General features: G+C 39.2%; 1 protein-coding gene and 2 non-coding genes across 3 annotated transcripts; 2 read left to right on the plus strand and 1 right to left on the minus strand.

Moving 5' to 3' along the window:
• The first annotated feature begins 417 nt into the window (after positions 1-417).
• LOC141603685 (small nucleolar RNA R71) lies at positions 418-524 on the plus strand. Its single transcript, XR_012525544.1, has one exon. It is a non-coding gene; the product is annotated as a small nucleolar RNA R71 (small nucleolar RNA).
• An 8,688-nt stretch (positions 525-9,212) lies between these two features.
• On the plus strand, positions 9,213-12,149 carry LOC141601381 (uncharacterized). Its single transcript, XM_074421656.1, has 2 exons — positions 9,213-10,191; positions 10,756-12,149. Exons 1-2 carry the CDS (start codon positions 9,213-9,215, stop codon positions 12,147-12,149), a joined length of 2,373 nt encoding a protein of 790 aa, XP_074277757.1.
• On the minus strand, positions 9,777-9,883 carry LOC141603728 (small nucleolar RNA R71). Its single transcript, XR_012525586.1, has one exon. It is a non-coding gene; the product is annotated as a small nucleolar RNA R71 (small nucleolar RNA).
• Positions 12,150-23,927: the final 11,778 nt, after the last annotated feature.

Raw genomic sequence — 23,927 nt, forward strand, 5'->3', positions numbered from 1 at the left:
TTCACTTGTTCATTTGTTCCCCTACATTCACTTTGGTAATGTCCCAAAGTTCCACAACTCTCGCAAACTCCACTTGGAATTGAGGATGATGCCACCATAGCATTAACATGTTGTTTGGGTGATTTGGAAGCTTCATCAAGCTTAGCCATGGCCTTCTCAAACTTTAAATTGATGGTGTCAATACGAGCACTTAGTTGAGCACCCAATTGAGTGATGAAATCTACCTCATACTTCCCTCCTCTAGTGGCCTTTCGAGGCCGATTATATTGTGAATTATAAACCTCCATCTCTTCTATTTTGGCCCATGTTTGATTGTCATCAACTTCGGTAAACATCCCATTGGATCCCATATTGAGGATATTGTGGGAATCTTCAAATAGACCGTTCCAAAATTGTTGCACAAGGAACCACTCACTAAGCCCATGGTGTGGACAAGAACGACAAGTGTCCTTAAATCTCTCCCATGCCTCATATAATGATTCCTCATCTCTTTGCTTAAACCCGGTGATTTGGGCTCTCAACATATTAGTCTTCTCCAGAGGATAGAATTTCTTGTAGAAAGCAAGTGCTAACTTCTTCCAAGAATCAGTACCAAGGGTAGCTTTGTCTAGGCTCTTCAAACATTGCTTTGCGGTACCAATCAAAGAAAAAGGAAATAATACCCATCGGATTTGGTCTTGAGTAACTCCGGTTTGAGATATCGCATCACAATAGTCACAAAAAATCTCCATATGTGGCTGAGAGTCTTCACTAGGTATCCCTCCAAATTGACTTCTCTCAACTAGTTGTATGAATGCGGATTTGGCAATGAAATTACCGGTTAATTGTGGTGGTGTAGGAGTACCATTTGGTAGGCTCTCCTCGGTTGGTACAGAATGTGATGAAAATTTAGGCATTGTGGGTTGATTTTATAGTGGGTTTTTTATTGGGTTATCCTCTCCTTCTCTTACAAAAGCGTTGGTGAACTCAATGTTATTTGGTTGAATGTCCACAATCTCTCCAATACCTACAACTCTTGAAGTACCTCTAGAAACTCTTTTATTGTTGGTTAAGGTTCTTTCAATCTCAAAATCAATAGGTAATAGATTAATTTGTGATCTCCTAGTCATGAAAAATATCAAACAACTCGAAAACAATTAGAACAACCTTGAGGAGTTTGACTTCCCCAAGGTAAAGAAACACACAACTAAAAACAATTAATGAAAATCAAATCAATTTAACACCGTCCGCGGCAACGGCGCCATTTTTTGGTGTGAGTATAACTCGTCGTCAAAAGCTACCAACCAAAACAATATTTATAACTTCACAAACTACTCTTAGTAAAGAGGTAAGTAAAAGCCGGATCCCTAGGGACGGGTATTGATGTAGGATTCTCAATTGTAAAAAGCTATGTCTAAGGGTGTCACAATTTGGGTTGAGGTAGGAGATAAACTAAACTAATCAACAAGATGAAAATAAAGCAAAGTAAATAGAGGTGGTAAACAATTGATTAAAGGCACTAGGGTGTCATGGGTTCATAGGGGATTCATGGGAGTTTATCATATAAACATGTTCTCAACTAGATACAAGTACTTATTGTTGTCATGGGAACGAGTTAGTGTATATCTTACAATCCCTAAGAAGGTTTGGGTCCCGGAGCCGAATCGATTAGATTGTACAACACCTACAAGTCGACTAAATTCTTCCTATTCAACTTTATATATGGTCTAATAAGGCTCGAGTTAGTTTATAAACTTACAAGACTCATTGAAGAGATAAGAGATGGGTAAAAAATGCAAGGATTCATAGGCTCGTATTTCATCAAACATAACATATGCATAAGTTGAAATCACAACAAGTAAGCAAATTAATAATGAAAACATATTAAATTCAGCATAGATCAATCCCCATGTTTGTTTCCCCTAATTCCCCATTAACCCTAGCTAAGGAACTACTCACTCATGATCAAGTTTAGCATGCTAATAAGGTTGTCAATCATATTAACAAAGCAAAACATGATGAATAAATGAAAGTGATTAACAATAATTAAACAAGGGTAAAGAGAAATTATACCTATGAAGATGATTCCAAATAATAAAGCAAAGAATAAAAGAAGTACTTGATGATTGATGGAAGGTTGTCAATCCTCCAAATAAACCCAAATAATCTTCTAATTACCCAAGATAAAGGAAGAACAATAGAGAAATTAAGGAGAGATTAAGATGCGATTAATATTGAGAAATGTATTACAACTAAATTAAGACTAATTTGAGAGTATTAAGATGAGATTAAAAGAGGATTACAACTTGATTAAGAGATGGTTAAGAATTCATGCTAATCTAGGTAGTACAAAGGGGTATTTATACTAAAGATTAGGTACAAGAATTAGGGTTAATAAGGGCTTAAATGACAATTAAGACCTTATGAAAAGTTGAGGAAATGCAACTCCCGAGGGAAATAAGCGGATCCTCCTTGCTAGTCCTGCCTCGGTCCGTTCGTCCCGTGATATGGCACGGGCTGTTCTACCTTGTGATTCGCTCGGATCCTGGGGAAGACGCTCGGATCCTGACACTTCAAGCCGCTCATCCTGGGTACAAGACGCTCGGATCCTGGTGTTCTGAGACGCTCGGATCATGCTCGATCCGCTCGGTTTCCTAGACAGAGTGCTTCTCTTCTTTTGCTCCTTAACAATCCACAAGGATCATGTTGGGGATGCAAGGATCCTTTCATCATTGCCCATTTCACTTTATTATCTACGTAGGCCTCTAGTGTTGGTCTTCTCTTTGATGCTTGTTCATTTGATGCGATCCATTTAGCTCCATTTCGCCTCATAAATGCAAGGTTATCAATCATTTCCTACCAAGGAGACAAAACCTCAAAGAATATGCAAAATGGGAAACTAAAGATAGTAAATGACCCAAATAAGTGCTATAAAGCATAGGAACAAGGTTAATTCGGGGACTAAATGTGCTCAAATTTGAGTCACATCAACACATTAGCATAATTGTGATAACAAATTAGAATTCTGTCAAGAAATTATGACTTATGAAAAGTATAAGTAAAAACTCTAGTTAATGAATCTTTAAGATAACAATAAGAACTAGTGGCATTATAGATCAACAAACAAATTGCAAAAAAAAAAAATTAACGAAGTATAGAATAGAAGTGATATGATAACAGGTGAATAAAAATTGGTACGGCCTAATGGATGGATGGTCTTTGGGATTTTATCAATCTGAATTTTAATTGAATGATACCGTCTCACATTAAATTGATAGGAGATTGTTTAAATGGATAAGGAATTGTTCTCATATTAAAATAATACGAGACTGTCTTAAACTATATTGGTAGAAGATCGTCTCAAATTAAATAGATAGGAGACCGTCTCAATTGAATATATAGGAGACCGTCTCAATTGAATAGATATGAGAATACCTTGTATAAATAGAGAGGAGATAGTATTACGTTATATAGATATGAGATCGTCTCACATTAATTATTATAACGTATGTGAATGAAAAATTATTTCTAACCTTCAAGTATTAAATGTAAATCAAAGACGTGATAATGAAATTGGTGCAAAAAGTAAGGATATGAAGGAAGATATGCAGGCATGAAAAATATAAGCACATGGTAATATGCGTAACATCGAAAGGTAATTAGAACATGTTAGACGCTTGAATGCAGACGAGGTGCGAAAATATTTTGATGGAAGCTCGATAGGTTAGGGCTTCGTGCTGATAACGTGTTATAAAATAAGAATTACAGAAGAAAGTGTAGAGAGAAAACAAACAAATAGATAGAGAGAAGGAAGAGAGTTCTCATTATTCATTATTGATGGGGTATATATAGTACGTAAGAGAAGGGTGAATCAGAACCCTAATTACATATATAATGCGTATAAACCCAATGGACATCCACACTAACTAGTATTTCATAACAACGAAAACAATTTCGAAAAACAAAAACAATTTCTTGCGTAAAAGGCAGTTAGTGCAGTGATTTTCAAACGAAGATTGTGACTTTGTTTCTTACTCAAATTTAAATTTGAAAAATGTTCTGCAATCCTTAGACTTTAAAGATTCAAACTTTGGCAAAAAATAGAGGCAAAAACGGTTTTGAAATGACTCAAAATAGACGAGAATATATGTTGTCCAGAACTCGAGAGAACACGAATAAAAGAGCAAGGGTTTTGAACCGTGTATGGGTGTTATGTAAACTTTGTAATTTGTTTCTGGGTATGAGAGGAGTTTGAGGTTGCTTTGTAACGTGAGAATGGAGTGCAAATGCGAGGGTTTTGAAACGTGTATGGGTGTTGTGTTTTTCGTCCCTTTTTTCGGTGTTAATGTGTGTGGTTTATATAAGAAAAGGGAATAGGGGTGCTAGTGTTCCGTAATTGGCTGCTTAGGGTTCCAAAAACATTGCTTGAGGAAGGGGTAGGATAGTTTGGTCGAAATATGGAAGGTAGAGAAGATTATGTCGGTTTTGGAAAGGATTTGGAAGGAGATAAATGAAGGGATTGTTTCGGTTATGTGAAGATTGTGTGAGCTGGTAGGATAAGCAAAATATCTTCTCTTACTTAGAGAATAAGTAAGAGAAACGAGGGAAGGTACTTGGCTTGGATGGGGGCTCGAAAAGGACTCGGGAAGTCCCTCTTTTATCGCGGCAAAACAGGGCACAGGTTAAGTTTTTTGCACGGGTTTGGGCATGGGTTTGGGCTAGGATAGGTGTTGGGTTTGTGAGCTAGGTGATGGGTGGATGACTAGGCTAGTTGGTTTTAGAATAGGGCTAGGATAGGTGTTGGGTTAGTGAGCTAGGTGATGGGTGGATGGCTAGGCTAGTTGGTTTGAGAATGGTGGTGGTTTGGTTGTGGGTTGGGCTCCGGAAAAACAGGGGAAGGGGGGGTGTTGTTGGTGTCGGGTTTGGGGAGGGAAAAAGGAAGGGGAAGGGTGGTGGTATGGGGAATCGAACCCGAGTCCTAGGAGATGGATTTGAACCAAAGCTATGCCTCGAAAATCGTGCTCATAATCGTTCAAAAATCGAGCTTAAAACGTCTCAAAAACCTCGTTTAAAACCGCTTAAAATCTAATTTTTCAAATTAAATAAAGCGATAAAAACGAAACCGTCACATATCTTATTTCAAATAAATCTAAAATAAAAACTTTGAATAATAATTTATTTTTCAAATAAATTATAAAAGCTTTAAATTTTAAATAAACTCGAAAATATGAAAACCGATGAAATAAATTTCATTTATTTCGAAATAATTTAAATTCATTTAAATTATAAAATCGTCAAATAACGCTTGTCCCGCATCACAAAACGAAATCTGCTAACGAGCGATGTAGGTAAACATGTGTCATATCATCATCGGGTATTTTTTCGGGATTTCTGTAAATTACAATATCGACGGATACGGGTATCTACACTCGCTTTTCCTATATTTCATGATTTCAATATTTAATTCTACAACAACCATCTTCAACTTTTCATCCTTTATCTTTAGTTTCTTCATTTTTTCTTGCAAGTCGTTCTTCTTCTCTAAGTCTTCACTTTCTGTCATGCATCAACTAATTGAAAAAAGGCACAACCATTATGCTGCAAGTGTTGATCAATAAGGAAATGATTATGCAAGATATAATCAAATTCAATTACAAAAATAAATTAACAAACAACAAATGAAATCAAATAACATACCGGCCAAAGAGAACACCCATTAAACCTTTTACCTACATGCTCTCCATGCTTCACTGTCTTCAACACTGCACCCATATTGTGTTTGCATAAAATCGTATTTTCAAGTCTTGAATTTCATGAATTAGATGAAGATGCATAACTTTTCCCATCACTGAAGAAAATGTAACCACCTCAGTTTAACATGTGACCACTTCAATCAAACCACTCAAGTAATATACAGTCCATAACTGGTTACATATATACATTCATTAAAATGAATACATAGTTGTCCAATATGTTACCATTAAAACAACATTGATATCAATTTTACAATCATCAAAATTGTAACAAATTACATTTTTAAACTTGTTGACAAATTACTGACTACTGGAGATATACAGTCTGAAAATGATCACATACAAAGATTTTTCATGTAAGCATATATTTTCTTTATGTTACCATTCATTGAACGATAATGAATGGTATCACGAATACCAAAAGATGTAACATATACACCATTCAATTACTTTTTTAAGCTTGTTGACACAATTGTTCAATACCCAGAAAATCAAACAACAAAGTAACAAAACCAGAAAAACATCAATAAATTTAGAGAATCCAACAACAAACCAAGGAAAACAAGCAACAAACCCAGAGATTCAAACAACAAACCAAGAAAATCAACATACGAGACATATTTATCTATTCATAAGAAAGATTTATTTAAAACTCAGAAAATCAGAAAATAAAAGATTTCTCCACTCACATATTCCAAACAAAAGGAACCAAATATCTAAATTTAATTCCTTTTATTTTTTACCGAATACATAGATAATTTAACTCCAATTAAAAAGATCCCGACTTAGCATGTAACAATATTATGGTGATTCCAAACATATGAAAATAAACAAATCAAATGCATGTTCGTAAATTACCTTTGCCATTGTTTTTCTTGTCACTTTTTTTTTTGATGATGACAGCAGATGAATATGTTCTTGATAAGAGTTTTTTTTGTTTTCCTTTGATTTTATGATGGAAGGAGATTAAAGAGGGAGAGGTTTTTAGTTTTCTTTGAAAATTGTATTCGAATCCGTCTGATATCACAATGGCACCCTTTATAGTTGATTTGTGAAGCGTTTATGAGGGTTTGATATGAGAGAGAGGAGAGAATATGAAGAGAGAAGATGAAGATGAGAGAGGATAAAAAATGTGGACGGTAAATGAGTGTGTTAGGTTAAAGATACCTTTTTGAAATTGTGTGGTAAAATGCTTGCATTGGGGAAAGTAAATTTTTTTGTTGTTTTTAATTCCCAACAAGTCATTCACTCATTAATGTTGCATAGTCCTAACACTTCCGTCACTTCTATATTGTTTCATTGTAAGTGGTACAATCCGACCCGTTTCAAGCTTGTGACGGATATATCCGTCACAAGCAAGACTAATTGATAATATTTACCCTTTGTATCAGATGCGTTTTTATCATATCTAGGTTAAAGAGAGAATTAACTTGTGATTCCAACTAATAATCGCGTGTGTTATTGGTTGTCACTTCTATCGATCCTGATTGGTTAATGTTACTATTGAATTAAACTAATCGCTTGTATTAAGTTGTTTAATAATTAGGTTATTTGATTATCGCGTTTCAAGTTAAATAATATTTACAAAAGAAATGGGAAATTGTTCCCACGATAGTTTGCTCAAGAGTTAATGGAAAATTGTTAGTCTATGATCAGTTTGATAAATCATTCAATCCCCGCCTTATTAGTTACTTACTTTCTACATAAATTATAATTCACATATATTACAACGCCTTCTCTGCGGATCAACCTTTATTACCATATACTATTATTTAGTTTGAAGTAGTAAGTGTTATAAACATTATCTTTGGGAGTATACTACTTCGGCTCACCAAATTTTGGCGTCTTGTCGGGAAAGGCAATGGTTAATTTTTGCGTTGTAGTTTAGATTGTCTCCGTTAGTTAGTCTTTTATTTGTTTAGATATAAGTTGGTCATTAATATTTTTGGAGAATCTAATTTAGTCTTGATTTTTGTTCACTATTTCCTTTGAGTTCGACCTGGCAAACATGCCAATTAGGTCGAGTTCGGGTCATTTTCGGCCTGTAAAAATTGGGTCGGGTCATTTCGGGTTCGAGTCATTTTCGAGTAAAAAAGTTATCTGTGGATAACAATCACTTTGAAACAATAAACATATGGGTTGGGTTATACTGGGTCGGGTCAATTCGGGTTGGGGTCAAGTTCGGGTCTTGAGTTCGGGTGTCATGTTGGGTTATTCAGGTCAGGTAAATTTTGCCAGGTCTGGTCTTCGGTTAATCGCTAGTTGAATGGCTTCTAAGTATTTTCCTCAATATGAGAATTAATTGTCTTATAAATATTTGAATAGGCTTCATGAATATATTATAAGATGTCATCATCCTTGTCAAACATGGGAGCTTTGTCATGTAATTTATAATGCTTTGAATAAGAAATGTCTTGGACATTTTCATACTTCAAGTGAGAGAAATTTCATTAACGGGTTGAGCTATGAGGAAAACTTGGAACTTTTTCATTACTAGTTGTTGCACCACGCTCTGTCGGGTGCGGTGGCCTAATTTGGTGAAATGCTAGGTGGAATTGAATCGAGATTGAGCATGTAGAACTACAAGGCGAAATGACAAAGCTAATAAAAGTGCAAAACCATGTCGCATGTTTTGCATTATAGTGTCAGGAAGTAACACATAAGTAGCCATGATGATTCATATGGAAAAACATAACCTTTTTTCCAATTTGGCGGAATTCTATGCTCTAACAATTGGCACAGTAGGCAAAAAACATTGGAAGTGAATTCCTAAGGATGTGATATGCTCATTACGTGCCTAGAAACATAGAGAAACGAGCGCAGAAACACTTAAACAATTAACCCACCGCCACATTTACGCATTTAAACACTGAGCCATTCATACACCCACCATCACTCTCAGATTTGAGAAGAGTAAGAATGTCTCTTTCCCTAATGGGTCCCTTGAAATTCCTCATGATGAAACGATTTTGGTCATCCAAAAACTTAACTCTAACTTGAGTCACCCGACCCCTTGATCCTGTGCAGCCCATGATTTTAATGACAACATACTTGGTTGCGGAATCCATTCTATAGTTTCATAAACAGTCTACAATCAATATTCAACAAGTATTATGCAAAAGATTACACAAGCATAAAGAGTCGCAATTTGTTGTTTCCACAATATAATTGCCTATTGACTATAAGATTAAACAACCGAGATACCCCCAAACAACTGATAGCACATGTTGGTATTAAAAAGATTAGCAAAGCTAGATATTAAAAAGATTAGCAAAGCTACTATAAGATTAAACAACCGAGATACCCCCACAATATAATTGCCTATTGACTATAAATCGTGCACTTGCGAGGTATTACTTGATACCATCAAGTTTTTGGTGCCGTTGCCGGGGAGTACGGCTAGATATTAATCGTTTTTGTTCTAGTTTAGACTAAGTCCTTTGTTACTAATCCTTTCTTTCAAGTGCTTAGGTCTTTTGCATGAGTAGGCGACAAAGAAGAGGTCGACCAACACATCCACTTGATCTCGAAATTGAAGCCACGACAAGAAGATTTAATTCTCTAAGAAGAAGAGGTTTACTAGATACACCACCGATTGAAGAAGGTAATCACCAAGAAGCTACCGAGGTGTTTGAAAATCCTTTTGGGGTTTTAGAAGAAGAACCTAACATCATGGGTGATCCGGTTCCGATAAGAGATACTATGGCTCCTAAGCACATAGTCAATCCAAGCATCCAAAAGCCAAGAATTCAAGCTAATAACTTTGAAATAAAAAATGCCTTACTCAACCTTGTTCAAGACAACCAATTTGGAGGAGGTCCCTTGGAGAACCCAAATGATCATCTAAATGACTTCCTTGAAAATTGTGACATGTACAAGTCAAATGGGGTCTCCGATGATGCGGTTCGCCTTAGGTTGTTTCCCCGTTCACTTAGGGGTTCGGCCAAGGATTGGTTGAAGAATTGTGACCCGGATTCCTTCAAAACATGGGATGAGTTGGCTTCGGCATTTTTGAACAAATATTTCCCACCCTCAAGAACGGCCAAAGTCAAGAGTGAACTACAAAACTTTACTCAAGAAGAGGATCAGACCTTATATGAGGCATGGGAACAGTATAAGAAGCTCCAACGGTTATGCCCTCACCATGGCATTTCCGAGGCCGAGCTAGTGAACAACTTTTACAAAGGGTTGACCCAAGACCTTCGGCTTTCATTGGATGCGGGATCGGGAAAAGGTGCCTTAGACATTTTGGGGCATAAAGCGGCAAAGGAGCTAATTGAGGAGATGGCCTCAAGAACTATGGAATGGGGAAATGATAGGCAATTAAGAAAGGGCAAGAGCAAGGATTCTAATTCGGTTTTGAATGTGGAGGTTAAGGGTATGCTAGATGAACTCACCCAACAAGTTGCTTTGCTAAATTCAAAACCACCAAGCTCCGATATGAGACAAGTCTTGTCTTGTGAGTTGTGTGGGGAACAAGGGCATACTCCCATTGGATGTCCCTTGATTTCACCCCTCCAAGAGGAATGCTATGAGCAAGCAAATAGAATTTGGGAATCCACAAGTGCAAGGCAAGGGTTCAACAATAATAACAACAACCAATTTGTCAATGGAAAAAGAACTCACCCTTTCTTGTCTTATGCTTCACAAAACATTCAAAATCCAACCACTTCCCAACCTCAACAACAACAAAGGTTCAATCAAAACTCTCAATTCCAAAGACAAATCCCACCCGGTTTCCAAGGAAAACAATTTGTCACTCAAAACCAACAACCATTTGGGGGTTTCAAGGGACAAAATTTCAACCAACCTCAAAACCAAAACTTTCAAGCCCCTCAAAAACCTTCTTGGGAGCAAGCCTTTGAGCAATTGGTGATTGCCAACCAAAAAGTCGACTCAAAACTTGACAACCACATTACCTCACAAAGCCGGGTTAATGATGAAATAAGAGCATCCCAAAAAGCAACGGAAACTCATGTAGCCCAAATTTCAAAACAATTGAGTCAATTGGCTCAAAATCCAGGGAAGTTTCCGGGTAATACGGTTAACCCAAGAGAGATGAATGCGGTATTTTTGAGAAGTGGAAGACAATTGGAGGAGGTTGAGAAATCTCCTAAGTGGAAGAGGAAAAGGGTGTCTAGTGAAGTAATGAAAGAGCACCCGGTTGAAGTTGTGGAAGAAGGTGAAATTGAGGTGGAGAAGTCAAAGGAAGTGGAGATGGTTGACCCACCAAAAGAAGATGAACCGAGTCCAACAAAAGCCAAAGAACCTACCCCACCTCCAAGGGAGTATGTTGCACCAATTCCCTTCCCACAAAGGCTTGCAAGGCCAAGACTTGAGAAGAAATACGAAAAATTCATTGAAATTTTGAAAAGCATGAATGTTACCATACCATTTCTTGACATGATAACTGAAATCCCTAGTTATGGGAAATTTTTGAAGGAACTTGTCACCATGAAAAAGAAGAATGAAGGGGTACAATCCATTAACCTCTCTCGGGAATATAGTGCAATCCTCACTAACAAACTTCCTAGCAAACTTGAAGACCCGGGAAGCTTTTCTATTCCTTGTTCTATCCAAGGGGTGAAGATAAAGAGAGCTTTGTGTGACTTGGGAGCTAGTGTTAGCTTAATGCCTCTTTCCTTGTTTAAGAAGCTACACTTGGAAGATTTGAAGCCTTCAAAGATCTCCCTACAACTAGCCGATCGTTCGGTTAAGTATCCCTTGGGAATAATTGAAGATGTTCCTTTGAAGGTTGGAAAACTTGTGATCCCATGCGACTTCTTTATCATGGACATGCCCGAAGATAGCCATGTGCCAATCATTTTAGGGAGGCCTTGCTTGGCCACGGGAGGTGCTATGATAGATGTTAAGAGTGGAAAACGCTCACTCCAAGTGGGTAATGAGAAGATTGAGTTTGAACTCAATAATTCCATGAAGTCTCCTCCTATGGGCAACTCTTGTTGTACGGTGGATATGGTGGAAGATAACTTGGATGAACCTAATTTAGGGCCTTCATTTTTGGATCCATTAGAAGCTTGCCCAACAAATGAAAAAGGAAAAGAAGAGTTAAAGCTTGAGGGTGGAGGGGATCACCCCAATGTGATCCCTCCCAAATTTGATTCTAGCACTAATACCCCTCCAAAAATGAAGCCAAGGGTTGAGAAGAAGAAACCAAAAAATTGGATAAAGAAGGTAAAAAGAAAAGGGAAATGTGAACCAAGCCTTGAAAATGAAGAAGTTCTTGTCCATGACAAGAAGAAGCTTGAAGAAGAAATTGCCCGGAAATGGTCGGAAGTGCACCACGCCATAAGCGGTGTACATGAAGTGTTGTCAAAGCTTGGAAGCTCTTACTCCATGGGAAAATTTGAAGTTGTTAAAGGGATAGCGGGATTCCAACAGGGGGATCCCAGTTGATTGAAGACTCTTTGATGAAGAGGTTTGGTGGAGTTACTTAATAACCACTACAATGTATATATTCTCCTTCTCTTTAATTAAGTTTTTACCACATTTTGCATTTAGTGACATGAACCGAATAGGAGTAAATCTAAATTAGCTCTCTATGCATTCATGAAGTATAGTTTGCATTGTCCTTTCAATTTAGCATATAGAATAGTTTATGCATTACATTCATTAACCAAAAACCACTAAAAATTTGAAATATAAAAAAAAAATCTTCAAAAACATGTATTTCATTTTCAAATTTCCTCCACACATTTATTTCCATTGAAATTATATAAATAAATAAGTGTGGGGAGGAAATTTTATCATTTAAAAATACCAAAAACATGTTATTTATTTTCAAATATTCAAAAAAAAAAAAAAATACAAAAACAAGTTCTTTACTTTTTCAAAAATTCAAAAATAACAAAAATATGTATTTACTATTCTAATATCCTCCACACATTCATTCACATCAAGAATTATGTAAATAAACAAGTGTGGAGAGGACATTCTCAAAATTTAAAAATACAAAAACATGTTATTTAGTTTCAAATATTTAAAAATCCAAAATATGTTATTTAGTTTTCCTATTCACTCCCTATGCTTTTGTCCATTGAGGACAATGTATATTTCAAGTGTGGGGAGGGAAATATCCACTCTTGTGAATATTTGTATATATTTGTAAATGCTTGTAAATTTAAGAAAATTCAAGAAAATGCCTAAAAATTGAAAAATTTTGAAAAAATAAAAAAATATTTGCATTGTATATATATGTTTTGTCTAACCTTTGGCATAGCGCATTGACCTTTTGAGGCAAAAAGGAGCTAGAAAACCGCTTGGTATAATCCTTCCTATCTCTTACTCCTTGCACTATTCTTTCTTTTTGGTATCTTGGATATTTTGAAGGAGAATGGGAATTTTTTTGCCTTGGGTGTCTCCTTGGGAGACCTGTGGATTGTTTGGTGTTGATGTATGCTGCTAGGATTAGACATTGTTTGCACGTTTATTTTCATGTTCTTTCGATTTCCGCATGCATTTGTTCACATGTGCATATGTGTTTTTGGTATACTTAGTTGCACTTAGTTTGTAAATGATTTGCTTAAGCACGGTCGAGGAAGGGAACGAAGTACCCCCATGATGAGCTATATGTCCAATTGTGCCTTTCCCCTCCCCGTGACTTGCACCCGTGGCCTCTTAGTTAGCCGAGGGAAGCGGGCTTGACCAATGAGTTTAGACCGATCTTGTGAGACCTAGGACCGTAGACTAGACCTAGGGCTCGACTTAGCTACTCAAAGGTAAAGGTATAGCCTCCTATGGTGGGTACATTCATACCCCGCCCTCATCTAGGTTCGAGAGTAGGGCTCCTCGCGAGGCATGTCACATCATGACGCATAAGTGTGTCGCATCGTCCTTAGACCGTGAAATTGCATTACATTTTCGTGCACGTGATATGAAGCAAAAATCAGTTTGTATGAACCTCACATAGCCAAATAGCCTTGTTTTCTCCCCTACATCGTGTCCCTTTTTTATTCACCCCCTTGAACTTGGCCTTTTCATTTGGCAAACCCACCAAAAGTAGCTACATCCCATAACCACCCTTCCTTAATCAAGAATTGGTCGGTTTTGTAGTTGTGTTGTAGGAGGTGACTTGGGTCGTGATGGTGGATGGCATGCACGTCCACTTGGGTCGGAATTTGATGTGAATTTGGCGTTGTATATAAATAAGAGGTTTTGAAAAAGAAACGAAAAACAAAATAGAAAAGTGAAAATGTCATGAAAAATCAAAAAAAAAAATAATGAGTTGTGTTGTATATATGTTATAAAGAAAAGAAAAAGGCAAGCAACACCCCTCCTCATCATTAAATGGGGTAGAAAAAGCCGTTGCTAAATAAAAAGGGCAAATTGATGTTTTTCCAAAGATGAGTCGGGTTTACACATTTTTTTGCATGGCTTGGGAAACCGAGCCATTGTTACGGTGTAGACGTTACCATTTGTTGAAATAAGAGGAGTATTATCAAATTTTTCCTACTTGAGTTGGATTTATGCAATTTTTGCATAGTTTTGGTCATCCATGCTATGTTAGGGCATAGACGTGTCTCATGTGTTGCAATAAGAAATGGGATGTGATCTGTCGATAATTCTTGATTTGAGCTCCACATATCCAAACGGTGCTTGCACCAATCCCATTTCGACCTACTCCTTAGCCCCGTTATAACCCTTGCTTCATATTGTGTGCATTCTACCATTTTTTGCATTTCATCGGACGTAGGACGGTCTTACACATTAGATTGCGGGCACGTTTTCGCTAGTTGAGTTAGTTGAGTGATTTTGGTTACTATTGGTCACAAAAATCACCTTGTTCTTTCATCGAGTGACGAGTGAAAACCGTGAGGATGTCGTTGCCTAGGTCCCCTTAGTCATGGGTCCTTTGGTTGAATCTCGTGTCGGTTTTGTAATTCTCGGCGGTCTTGCCCTCCTCCCCTTTCCCCGCTCTTGAATTTATTTCTTGAGCATTGGTCACACGAGGGTTGCTTGAGTCATGCTTAGGGGTTGGCACCTCAATTGGCACTTCTGAGACGGTACTCCCGACCAAGACCGTGTTTTGTTGTTCGAAAAATCCGGCCACTTAGATGAGGAAAGTGGACCATTTTTGTTAGATGCATTCTAATAGCTTGATTATATGTTTTCATGATGGATGCATCGCAATTTTGTAGCAAGACCCAACTTGCCTTGCAATAGGGCACTTTCCCTCATGAGTGTCAAATTGTGAGTTGAAGGGGCGTTGAGTGCGCTAATACTCAATCGGCTATTAGTTTAGAATAATTGAGTGATGCTTATATTGTGCACACACTCTTGATGGATATTATAGTAGTCTTCTGTGCTTAGGTTTTGGACTTACTCGGGGACGAGTAAGGGTCAAGTGTGGGGAGATTTGATAACACCATTTTAACCCCCATATTTTGATGTCCCTGACCCATTTTTGTCATAATAAATGAAGCATTATAAACTCATTTAGTTAGTATTAGCTTTACCCGAGTACTTTCCCTTCACTCTTCGCGTAGGACATGTTTTGAGCATTTTTCCCGTACTTATGAACCCTTTTTTGTAGGTACCGTGCTCCAAAATATAAGAAGAACGGAGTTGGCAGGTGATTCGCTTGAAGAATGGAAGTAACTAGGAGGAAATACGGCCGAGAGGCAAAACTTTGCCTGGACCGGGCATAATTATACCCGGCCAGGTAAAACTTTGCCCAGACCGGGCATAATTATACCCGGCCGGGTAAAACTTTGCCCGGACCGGGCATAATTATACCCCTCGGCTGCAGATTTTGTTTCTCTCTTGTATTCTCACCTAACTTTTTGTACTTGATATAAATACTTAATTTCCCAGAAAATTAGGGATCTAATCCAAGTGGGGGAAGAAATTTGTAAGGTTAGAGAGGAGAAACTTAATTCCTTTGTAACTTATCAATCATTCTTCATCAATCAAAGATTATTATTATTGTTCTTATCTTGTTCTTCATCATTATTCATCCTTCCATAGTTGGTATTGCTTCTTTACTTCTTCCTTTTTTTCTTTTGTTCATCAATTGTTTTCAATAGTTGATTTTAATTCTCTTTTGCTAGTGGTTGTTGAGAATTGTTGTTTTGATTGTTGTTTTTCTCTCTCTTGTTCATCTTTTCTTTGTTCACCATTGTTGTTTCCACCCAAAGATTGAGTCTTTGATTCCCTTGAGTTAAAGATTGAATCTTTGAGTTGTTTTTGTTAAAGATTGTGTCTTTTAGTTTAATCATCCTCATTATTAGTTTAATTTATCCTTCTTCATCATTATTGTTGGATTGTTGTATGTTTAGAAGTAGAATTCATCCTCCCACTATATTTATGTTTAAAGACTCGATCTTTATTGTTTTCTTTGCTTTTAGAAACATGATTAGTGAGTAGTCTTCTACTAGGACTAGGAGTCAACCCGGTATGGGTAATTTCACTAATTAATTATCATTAAGGCTAATTTGTTGGGGGAAATGGGTGAGGGTAGTTTAGAGGAATTTGCATGTTTAAGGTTTGGTTTTTGGGTAGTGTCGACTTTTGACCCTTGTCCACCAACGAGAGTTGGTTTGGTTGTGAGTTGGATATTTGGAAACCGACCCTTGTCACCCACTAAGGTTGAGACCGAAAGGGAGAACCGAGGGAGGGTGCCTCTAGACTAGCGTTTGAAAACGACCTCCGAGAGGAGGAGTGGGATGACCCGGAATACGATGAGGGCTTAATGACCTTGACCATTTTCTAGACCTCCTTGGGAAAGTGCACGTTTTGGGGGTTGTTGGGTTTTGAGTTAGGGATACTGACTTTCGAACCCGAGAGGGGGGTTAGTTGGGATAACTAGTGTTTTATTGCGAACCCGAGAGGGAGGTTCTAGGCGAATTAGAGCCATCTCCCCCTTACCTTTCTACCCCTTTTGATTAGCCGAGACAATTAGTATGTGGAATTACGTATATTCGAGGGAGAACCGAGTTCTAGTCTTTCCCATTATTTGATCTATTCTTAATCCTTTAGCTTGTTCTTTGCTTGTTTAGTTTGTAGCCTTTTAATTTGCTAATATTAGTGCTAGTTCGTTACTACCTCTTAATTTTCTATCGACTTAGCTAAGCTCGTGAATTAGAATGATTAGTAGTCCACCTACTCCTTGTGGGATCGACCCTCTAAAGTGTACAACGATAAAATCGTGCACTTGCGAGGTATTACTTGATACCATCAAGTATCTTAGCCTTGAATTTGATTCACACTTGAAAGGTTGTGGTATTATATCACAACTTACTCCACCCGGAACACCACAACTCAATGGTGTTGCCGAAAGGAGGAATCGAACCCTACTTGATATGGTTCGATCCATGATGAGTCAAACCGATTTACCAAACTCGTTTTGGGGATTTGCGATTCAAACCGCAATTAAATCTTTGAACGTAAGTCCAACCAAAGCAACTCAAAAGACTCCATATGAAATATGAAGAGAAAAGGTTCCAAATCTATCCCATATGAAAATTTGGGGTTGTGATGCTTATGTCAAAATTAAAAATGATAATAAGTTGGCACCACGATCCGAAAAATGCATTTTGTAGGATATCCCATGGCCTCACGAGGCTATTACTTCTATAAGCCGCAAGAGAACAAAGTGTTTGTGTCTCGAGATGCTGTCTTCCTAGAAAGTGATTTTATTTCTAGGAGACAGAGTGGGAGAAATTTTGAACTTGATGAAGTTCAAGAGCCACAAACCGAGATAGAGACACAAGAAGAAGTTCCTTTGTCGTCTAATGCGGTTATTTCTCCTCCTCTTAGAAGAACGGGCCATGTTATTCGCCATCCCGATCGATATGTGGGACTTATCGAAGAAGATGGAACACTTGATGTGTTTCTTATAGAAAGTGACGAGCCCGCTACCTACAAGACCGCAATCTGTAGTCCAAATTCCTCTTTATGGCTTGAAGCCATGAAGTCCGAAATGAATTCTATGCATGAAAACCAAGTTTGGGACTTGGTAGATTTGACTAAAGGGGCAAGACCTCTTCAATGCAAATGGATATTCAAAGTCAAGAATGGCATAGAAGGACATGACGATGTCTACAAAGCTAGGCTAGTGGCAAAAGGATTTACCCAAGTCCAAGGTCTCCATTATGATGAGACCTTCGCCCCCGTAGCATGCTAAGATCCATACGGATTTTGTTAGCGATCACCGCGTTTCATGATTATGAAATATGGCAAATGGATGTCAAAACTGCTTTTCTAAGTGGGCATTTAGAAGAGGAGGTGTACATGATACAACCCGAAGGTTTTGCTGATTCTAAAAATCCTAACAAAGTGTGCAAACTTAAGAGATCCATTTATGGTCTTAAGCAAGCATCTAGAAGTTGGAATCATCGATTCAATCATGTAATAAAGGAGAATGGTTTCACTCGAAGTGTTGAGGAGCCATGTTTATACATGAAATTTAGTGGGAGAAATGTTGTGTTCCTAATCTTGTATGTCGATGACATACTACTCATTGGAAATGATATTCCGATGTTGTCTTCTGTTAAGAAGTGGTTAGGTAATCACTTACAAATGAATGATTTAGGAGAAGCACAACGCATATTAGGTATCCGGATCCACAGAGATAGATCCAAGAGGATATTGGCACTAAGTCAAGAATCTTATGTGGATAAGATTCTTCGACGGTTCAGCATGGACAAATCTAAAAGGGGTTTGGTACCTATGGTAACTGGGACTATATTGAGCAAGACTTAATCTCCCTCCGAACCCCATGATGTTGAACGCATGAAGACGATCCCTTATGCTTCCGTTGTTGGATCAATCATGTACGCCATGATATGCACACGTCCTGATGTCTCGTATGCTTTAAGCATGACGAGTAGATATCAAGGAAATCCAGGTGAGAGTCACTGGATTGTCGTTAAGTGTAATACTCCGTATTTATGAGTCTTCGGGTACTCTATCGAGTAGGCCTTACTCTGTCGAGTAAGGGTAAGTTGCGTTTTAGAAAAGTTTCTGACCTGTTGGGTACTCGATCGAGTAACTAGGATACTCGATCGAGTAAGGGGGTACTCGATCGAGTACCTTGGGTACTCGATCGAGTAGCCGGTTTTACGGGGAGTTTTCTCGGGTTTTGTTAATTATGCGATTAAGATATATAACCTTCCGTCATTGTTTCTAAATCACTTTTGCAAAACCTAATTTACTGTTTAAGAGAGAAAGCAAGCAAGTTCACCATCTTAATCGCATTATTAGCAATTCCCGGAGTTTGGAAGGTCAGTTCTCATCGTTGATTATACCGTTGAGTTCCTTGCGTCGAGGGTAAGATCTATGTACCCTTTTTATTGTCTTTCCTTTGTTTTGGTTAAACCCTAATATAGGGATTTGGGGGTTTATGAGTAGTATGTGATTTGGTAGCGTTTGTATGTTGTATGATAGGAGGAGGTTTCATAGAGGAAGCTTTTTGATACGGCAGAAGAGAGACCGTCTGATAGTGTGCTTTCCAGGTAGGATTTCCTACTCAGTATTAGTCCCATAATGGGATGATTGTTGATGTGTTGAGATTGATTGTTTGATATAGTAATTATATTGTGATTGTGATTGTGATTGTGATTGTGATCGTTGTCTATGGCTCTCGAGGCGTGTCCTCGGCTGAGTGGGGTCACTTGCGGGAGTGGCTTCACGCCCTAGTTTCACCTTCTGTGGAACCCGCCACAGAAGTGATGTGCACATTAATGGACAGGGTTATCGCTCACTGTGTGGAGCGGGGATTTGGTGGGTACGGCTGCGGTCCCCCACGCGTGGCTGGTCCAGTGGACGGATCGGTGATTGAGATGATTGGAATTGGCGTGATCGTGTGTGTGTGTGATTAAGTTTGTACATTTATCTTATTGTTAATATATATTGAGTTGTGTGATTAGTCGACCCGGTGTTATTTTTTAAACTGCGGTGATCCATTCGGGATGGTGAGCAGATATTGAGCAGGTATGAGATGAGTCTTGGGATATTTGGGATTGCCACGACATGATGATAGGAGTCTTCCATTTGTAGCTTATTAGTTTATTTACAATTCGATTAGAAAGTCGGTTTGAGAACATGTATTACACTTTTGGTTTGGTTTTGAGAATTGTAACTCTTCGCTAAATATTTATATTTAAACGTTGTTTCTTCATTGTTTATTTGATTATCATTGCCTCGGGTAACCTAGATGGTAATGTCTTCATACCTGAGTGGTCCTGGTAAGGCACTTGGAGTATGGGGGTGTTACAAATGGTATCAGAGCGACGATCCTGAAACCTGTAACCAATGAACCTAATGAACATAGGGAGTCAATTAAAATGAACCCGGGGTAAAAGTTGTAGGAGCTAATGCAAAGGCTTGGGAGACGTCCTAAAGTCGCGAACTTGCCCTACAATTTTGAACCGGTCACATGGGGGGTGTATGTCAAGGTCGTATGTGTTGTTTGGTTAGCTTGTGTAAGAATGTGATGAAATGTGTGTAATTGTTGGATGTTTGAAGTAGAAAGTTGAGAATGTGAAAGAAAGGTTATGATATACGTAGACTTGTTGTTGGAGTGATAACATGTTGGATGTTTACAAGGTGGCATTTAATAACATGATATAATGATCTCGTAGATCGTACGAAAAGATGCGTAGCATTATATGCTTAGTTATGATATAATATGTAGTTTTATAAAGTTTTTAGCATGTTAGCATATGATATAGCATGCGGGTAGCGTTTCTGAGTTAGCATGACTCGATCGAGTGGGACTGACTTGATCGGGTGGGGTTTTGACGATTTTGAGTCCAGAATCGTGTTTTTGGGCACTCGATCGAGTACCTCGGGCACTCGATCGAGTAGGGGGTCACTCGATCTCGGTCGAGTATGTTAGAGATCAGAAGGTCTGTTAGGGATCTGATGTTGGGGCACTCGATCGAGTAGCCCGTTACTCGATCGAGTATGATTGGGAACTCGATCGAGTAGGGGTCTGGGCAGCGTGTTTTCTTGTTTTGAGGTTTTGGCGCGTATGTTTATATCCACCCCTTTTTCTATGATAGTTTCAAGATGCCGCCCAAGAAGACTGCTTTGTATGCGAGAGCTGAGCTTATGAACATAGATGACATCGTTAAGATGTTGGAGCATCAGGATGCTCTCACTAAGGCTTTAAAGACTGTGGGGAAAGATAAGGATAAGGATAAGGAGAAGGAGGTTGATCATTCTAAAATCAGCCTCTGTATCGCGAGGTTTAACCCGAAAGAGTACAAGGGAGTTGGGGAGCCTAACCTTCTTGATAGTTGGCTTAGAGAGATGGACAACATATTAGATTTGGTTCACTGTCCTGATGAGATGAGAGTGGAACAAGCTGCGTTCTATCTGAGGGAGGCTGTAACACTACGGATTTCCTTTGGAGCCTACTCGACCGAGTAGAGCCTACTCGGCCGAGTAGTGCTCTTTGTGAGAGTTATTTCGGTTCTGCCGAGGAACACTCGGCCGAGTATAGTGAATACTCGACCGAGTGTAGACCACTCGGCCGAGTGTCGTCACACTCGACCGAGTGTCCGGTCTGGCGAAGTCATATTTTGACGGTTTGATTAGGGTATGATTAGGTTATTTTATATTTTCCGCGTCAGTTTTCTAATATCAGTTTTCAAGCGTTATCACTTCTACGTTACCCTAATCACATCCAAATCATCCCCTAATCCTTTCCTTGAGCATTTCGTAGCATCTTTGTGTGGATACTTGCGTAACTCTTGCGTATAAGGTTTTGTCGCACTGTTGGTAAGTTCTACCTTTGTATTTGTTGCATCTTTTTGGGTCGTTATACATTTATGTGGAAGGGGATGTTGGGAATTGTTCAAAGTGTAATTGTGTTGTATGATCTTTGTATAGGAGAAGACTTCGTAGAGGAGCCTTTTTGATTGTCCGTGTTGCTTACTGCTGTGATTGCTAAGGTAGGGTTTCCCTACTCAGTTGCTGTGCTTTACTTGACATGTTATTGTATTTATCGTTGTCTATTGATCATCGTAATGTGGAGATTGTTGTGACATGGTTGGTGTAAGGGGATTGAGATGGCAGTGATGTCATGTGATTGTGATTGTGGTGGAGTCACTTGCGGGAGTGGCTTCACACCCTAGTTCGCCCTCCGTGGAACCCGCCACGGGAGGGGATGTGCACATTAAGGGACAGGGATTATTGTCGCTCGTTGAGGAGCTGGACTAGGTGGGATCGGCTGCGGTCACCCACTGGCGGCGAGGATTACCTGTTGCGATGGGTAATCTGGCAGGGCTACACACTTTAGTGTGTAGTCGGTTACTATGTGAGCCAGGGTGATTTGGAGTAGACGATGATCAAACGAGTATTGCATTTATTTGTCTTGTTTGTTGCATAATACTGACCCCGTTGTTGTTTGTGGAATCTGCGGTGATCCATTCGGGGATGGTGAGCAGGCTTGACAGGTTTTGCTAGTGAGAGCTTGGGGATCATCTTGGGAGATTTGTCACCATGAGTCATAGCATCACCGTCGGAGTCTTAGCGAGTCTCTTTTATTATTAAGACTTCGGAGTTGTATTTCATTAGACAGTATTTGGTTTTGGATGTTGTAAACTTTGTTAATTACATTATTTTAATAAATGTGCTCAGTTCAGACGCTTTTGATATGTACTAACCTCGGGCAACCGAGATGGTAACACATTCTCATGGTAGGGTGGTCCTGGTAAGGCACCTTGCTATGAGGGGGTGTTACAGAGGCAGCTGGCAAGTGGTGGGATACAGTGAAAGTGAGTGCTAAGGAGATATATACAAACCAAGGTTTACCTGCTATACCTTGGGAGGAGTTTCGTAGGGCTGTGAGAAAGGAGTTCGTACCGGAGCATGTGAGTAGTAAGTTGAGAGAGGAGTTTGACAGTTTTAAGATGACCGCTAAGATGTCTGTGGCCGAGTACTACAGGCAATTCAATGAGAAGTCTAGGTATGCTGAGGATATGGGTTTGAGTGAGGAGAATCTGGCGTTGAGGTTTGAGAGGGGGTTGACCCCTAAGATTATGGATAAGTTACCCGTGGGAATCCTTGCGATGTTAAGGAAGCTTATGAGAGGGTGGGAGAGCGAGAGGTTGGTGGAGATGGCTCGGGAGAGGTCAGGTGGTGAGAAAAGGAAGTCTGAGAGCGAGGGTGGTGGCGGTCTAATCACAAGAAAGGCAACCACAATCGTCTAAGGGGTTTTCTTCCGGGTCGGGGTTGATCTTTGGGGCTTCCTTTGGGCGTGGCCGTGGAAGTGTTAGTGGTAGTTGGGGAGTGACTGCTATAGTTTGTGGTGGTGTAGACCACAAGAGACATGAGTGCACAAGTGCACCGGGATCTTTCCGGAGACTGCGCAGCTACGCGAGCAACGAGCCCGGTGGGTCATGGCCAAACCGGGAAGTCGAGTTACCAGTGGAGGCAACCGCAACGGCGGTAATTCTTATCGAAAACCACCAACGAACAACAACAACAATCAAGGGTCGGGTGCTAAGCCGACCACATCGGCCAAGATCTTGTCCGGGGAGGTGGACGGAAGACCAGTGGAAAGTTATTCATGATGGAGAAGAAAGCAGCTGAGGAGGATGCTCACGTTATCACCGGTACTTTCCTTGTTAATGGAATTCCTACCTTTGTTTTGTTTGATTCGGGGGCTTCTCAGTCGTTTGTGTCTTCAAGCCATGTTAAGCGGTTGGGTTTGAGAGTATATGAGTCTGTTAGTGAGCAAGTTTTTATACCTTCGGGTGAGTCTGTATCATGTGGGAGATTGTTTAGAGATGTATCTATGATAGTTGGGCAAGTTGATCTACCTGTAGACTTGTTAGAGTTTCCTTTTGACGGTTTTGAGATGATAGTCGGGATGGATTGGTTAGGAAAGTATAAAGCTAAGATAGACTGTCATCAAAAGAAAGTGTCTTTAAGAGGTCCTAAGGGTGTTAGTGTGTCTTATCGTGGGTTTCTAGTCAAACCCAAAGTTAAGTTGATTGCAGCTATCACCTTGAAGTCTTATCTGAGGAAGGGATGTCCTTTGATCTTGTGCCATGTGAGAGATGACCGGATAGAGAGTCCGACAGTTGATGAGATACCAGTGGTGGGAGAGTTTGCCGACGTTTTTCTGACGAGATTAGGGGTTGCCACCAAAGAGGGAGATAGATTTCACCGTTGAGTTGAAGCCAGGGACGAGGCCAATCTCTAAGGCACCGTACCGTATGG

This window comes from Silene latifolia, chromosome 9, assembly GCF_048544455.1.
Source record: "Silene latifolia isolate original U9 population chromosome 9, ASM4854445v1, whole genome shotgun sequence".
In the NCBI taxonomy this organism is placed as follows: domain Eukaryota; kingdom Viridiplantae; phylum Streptophyta; class Magnoliopsida; order Caryophyllales; family Caryophyllaceae; genus Silene; species Silene latifolia.

Bases quoted from the DNA above. Each gene is read 5' to 3' on its own strand.
- LOC141601381 (XM_074421656.1), top strand. From the start codon at position 9,213: ATGAGTAGGCGACAAAGAAGAGGTCGACCAACACATCCACTTGATCTC. The intron at 10,192-10,755 runs GTGAGTTGTGTG...CTCAAAATCCAG, and splicing joins TATGAGACAAGTCTTGTCTT to GGAAGTTTCCGGGTAATACG.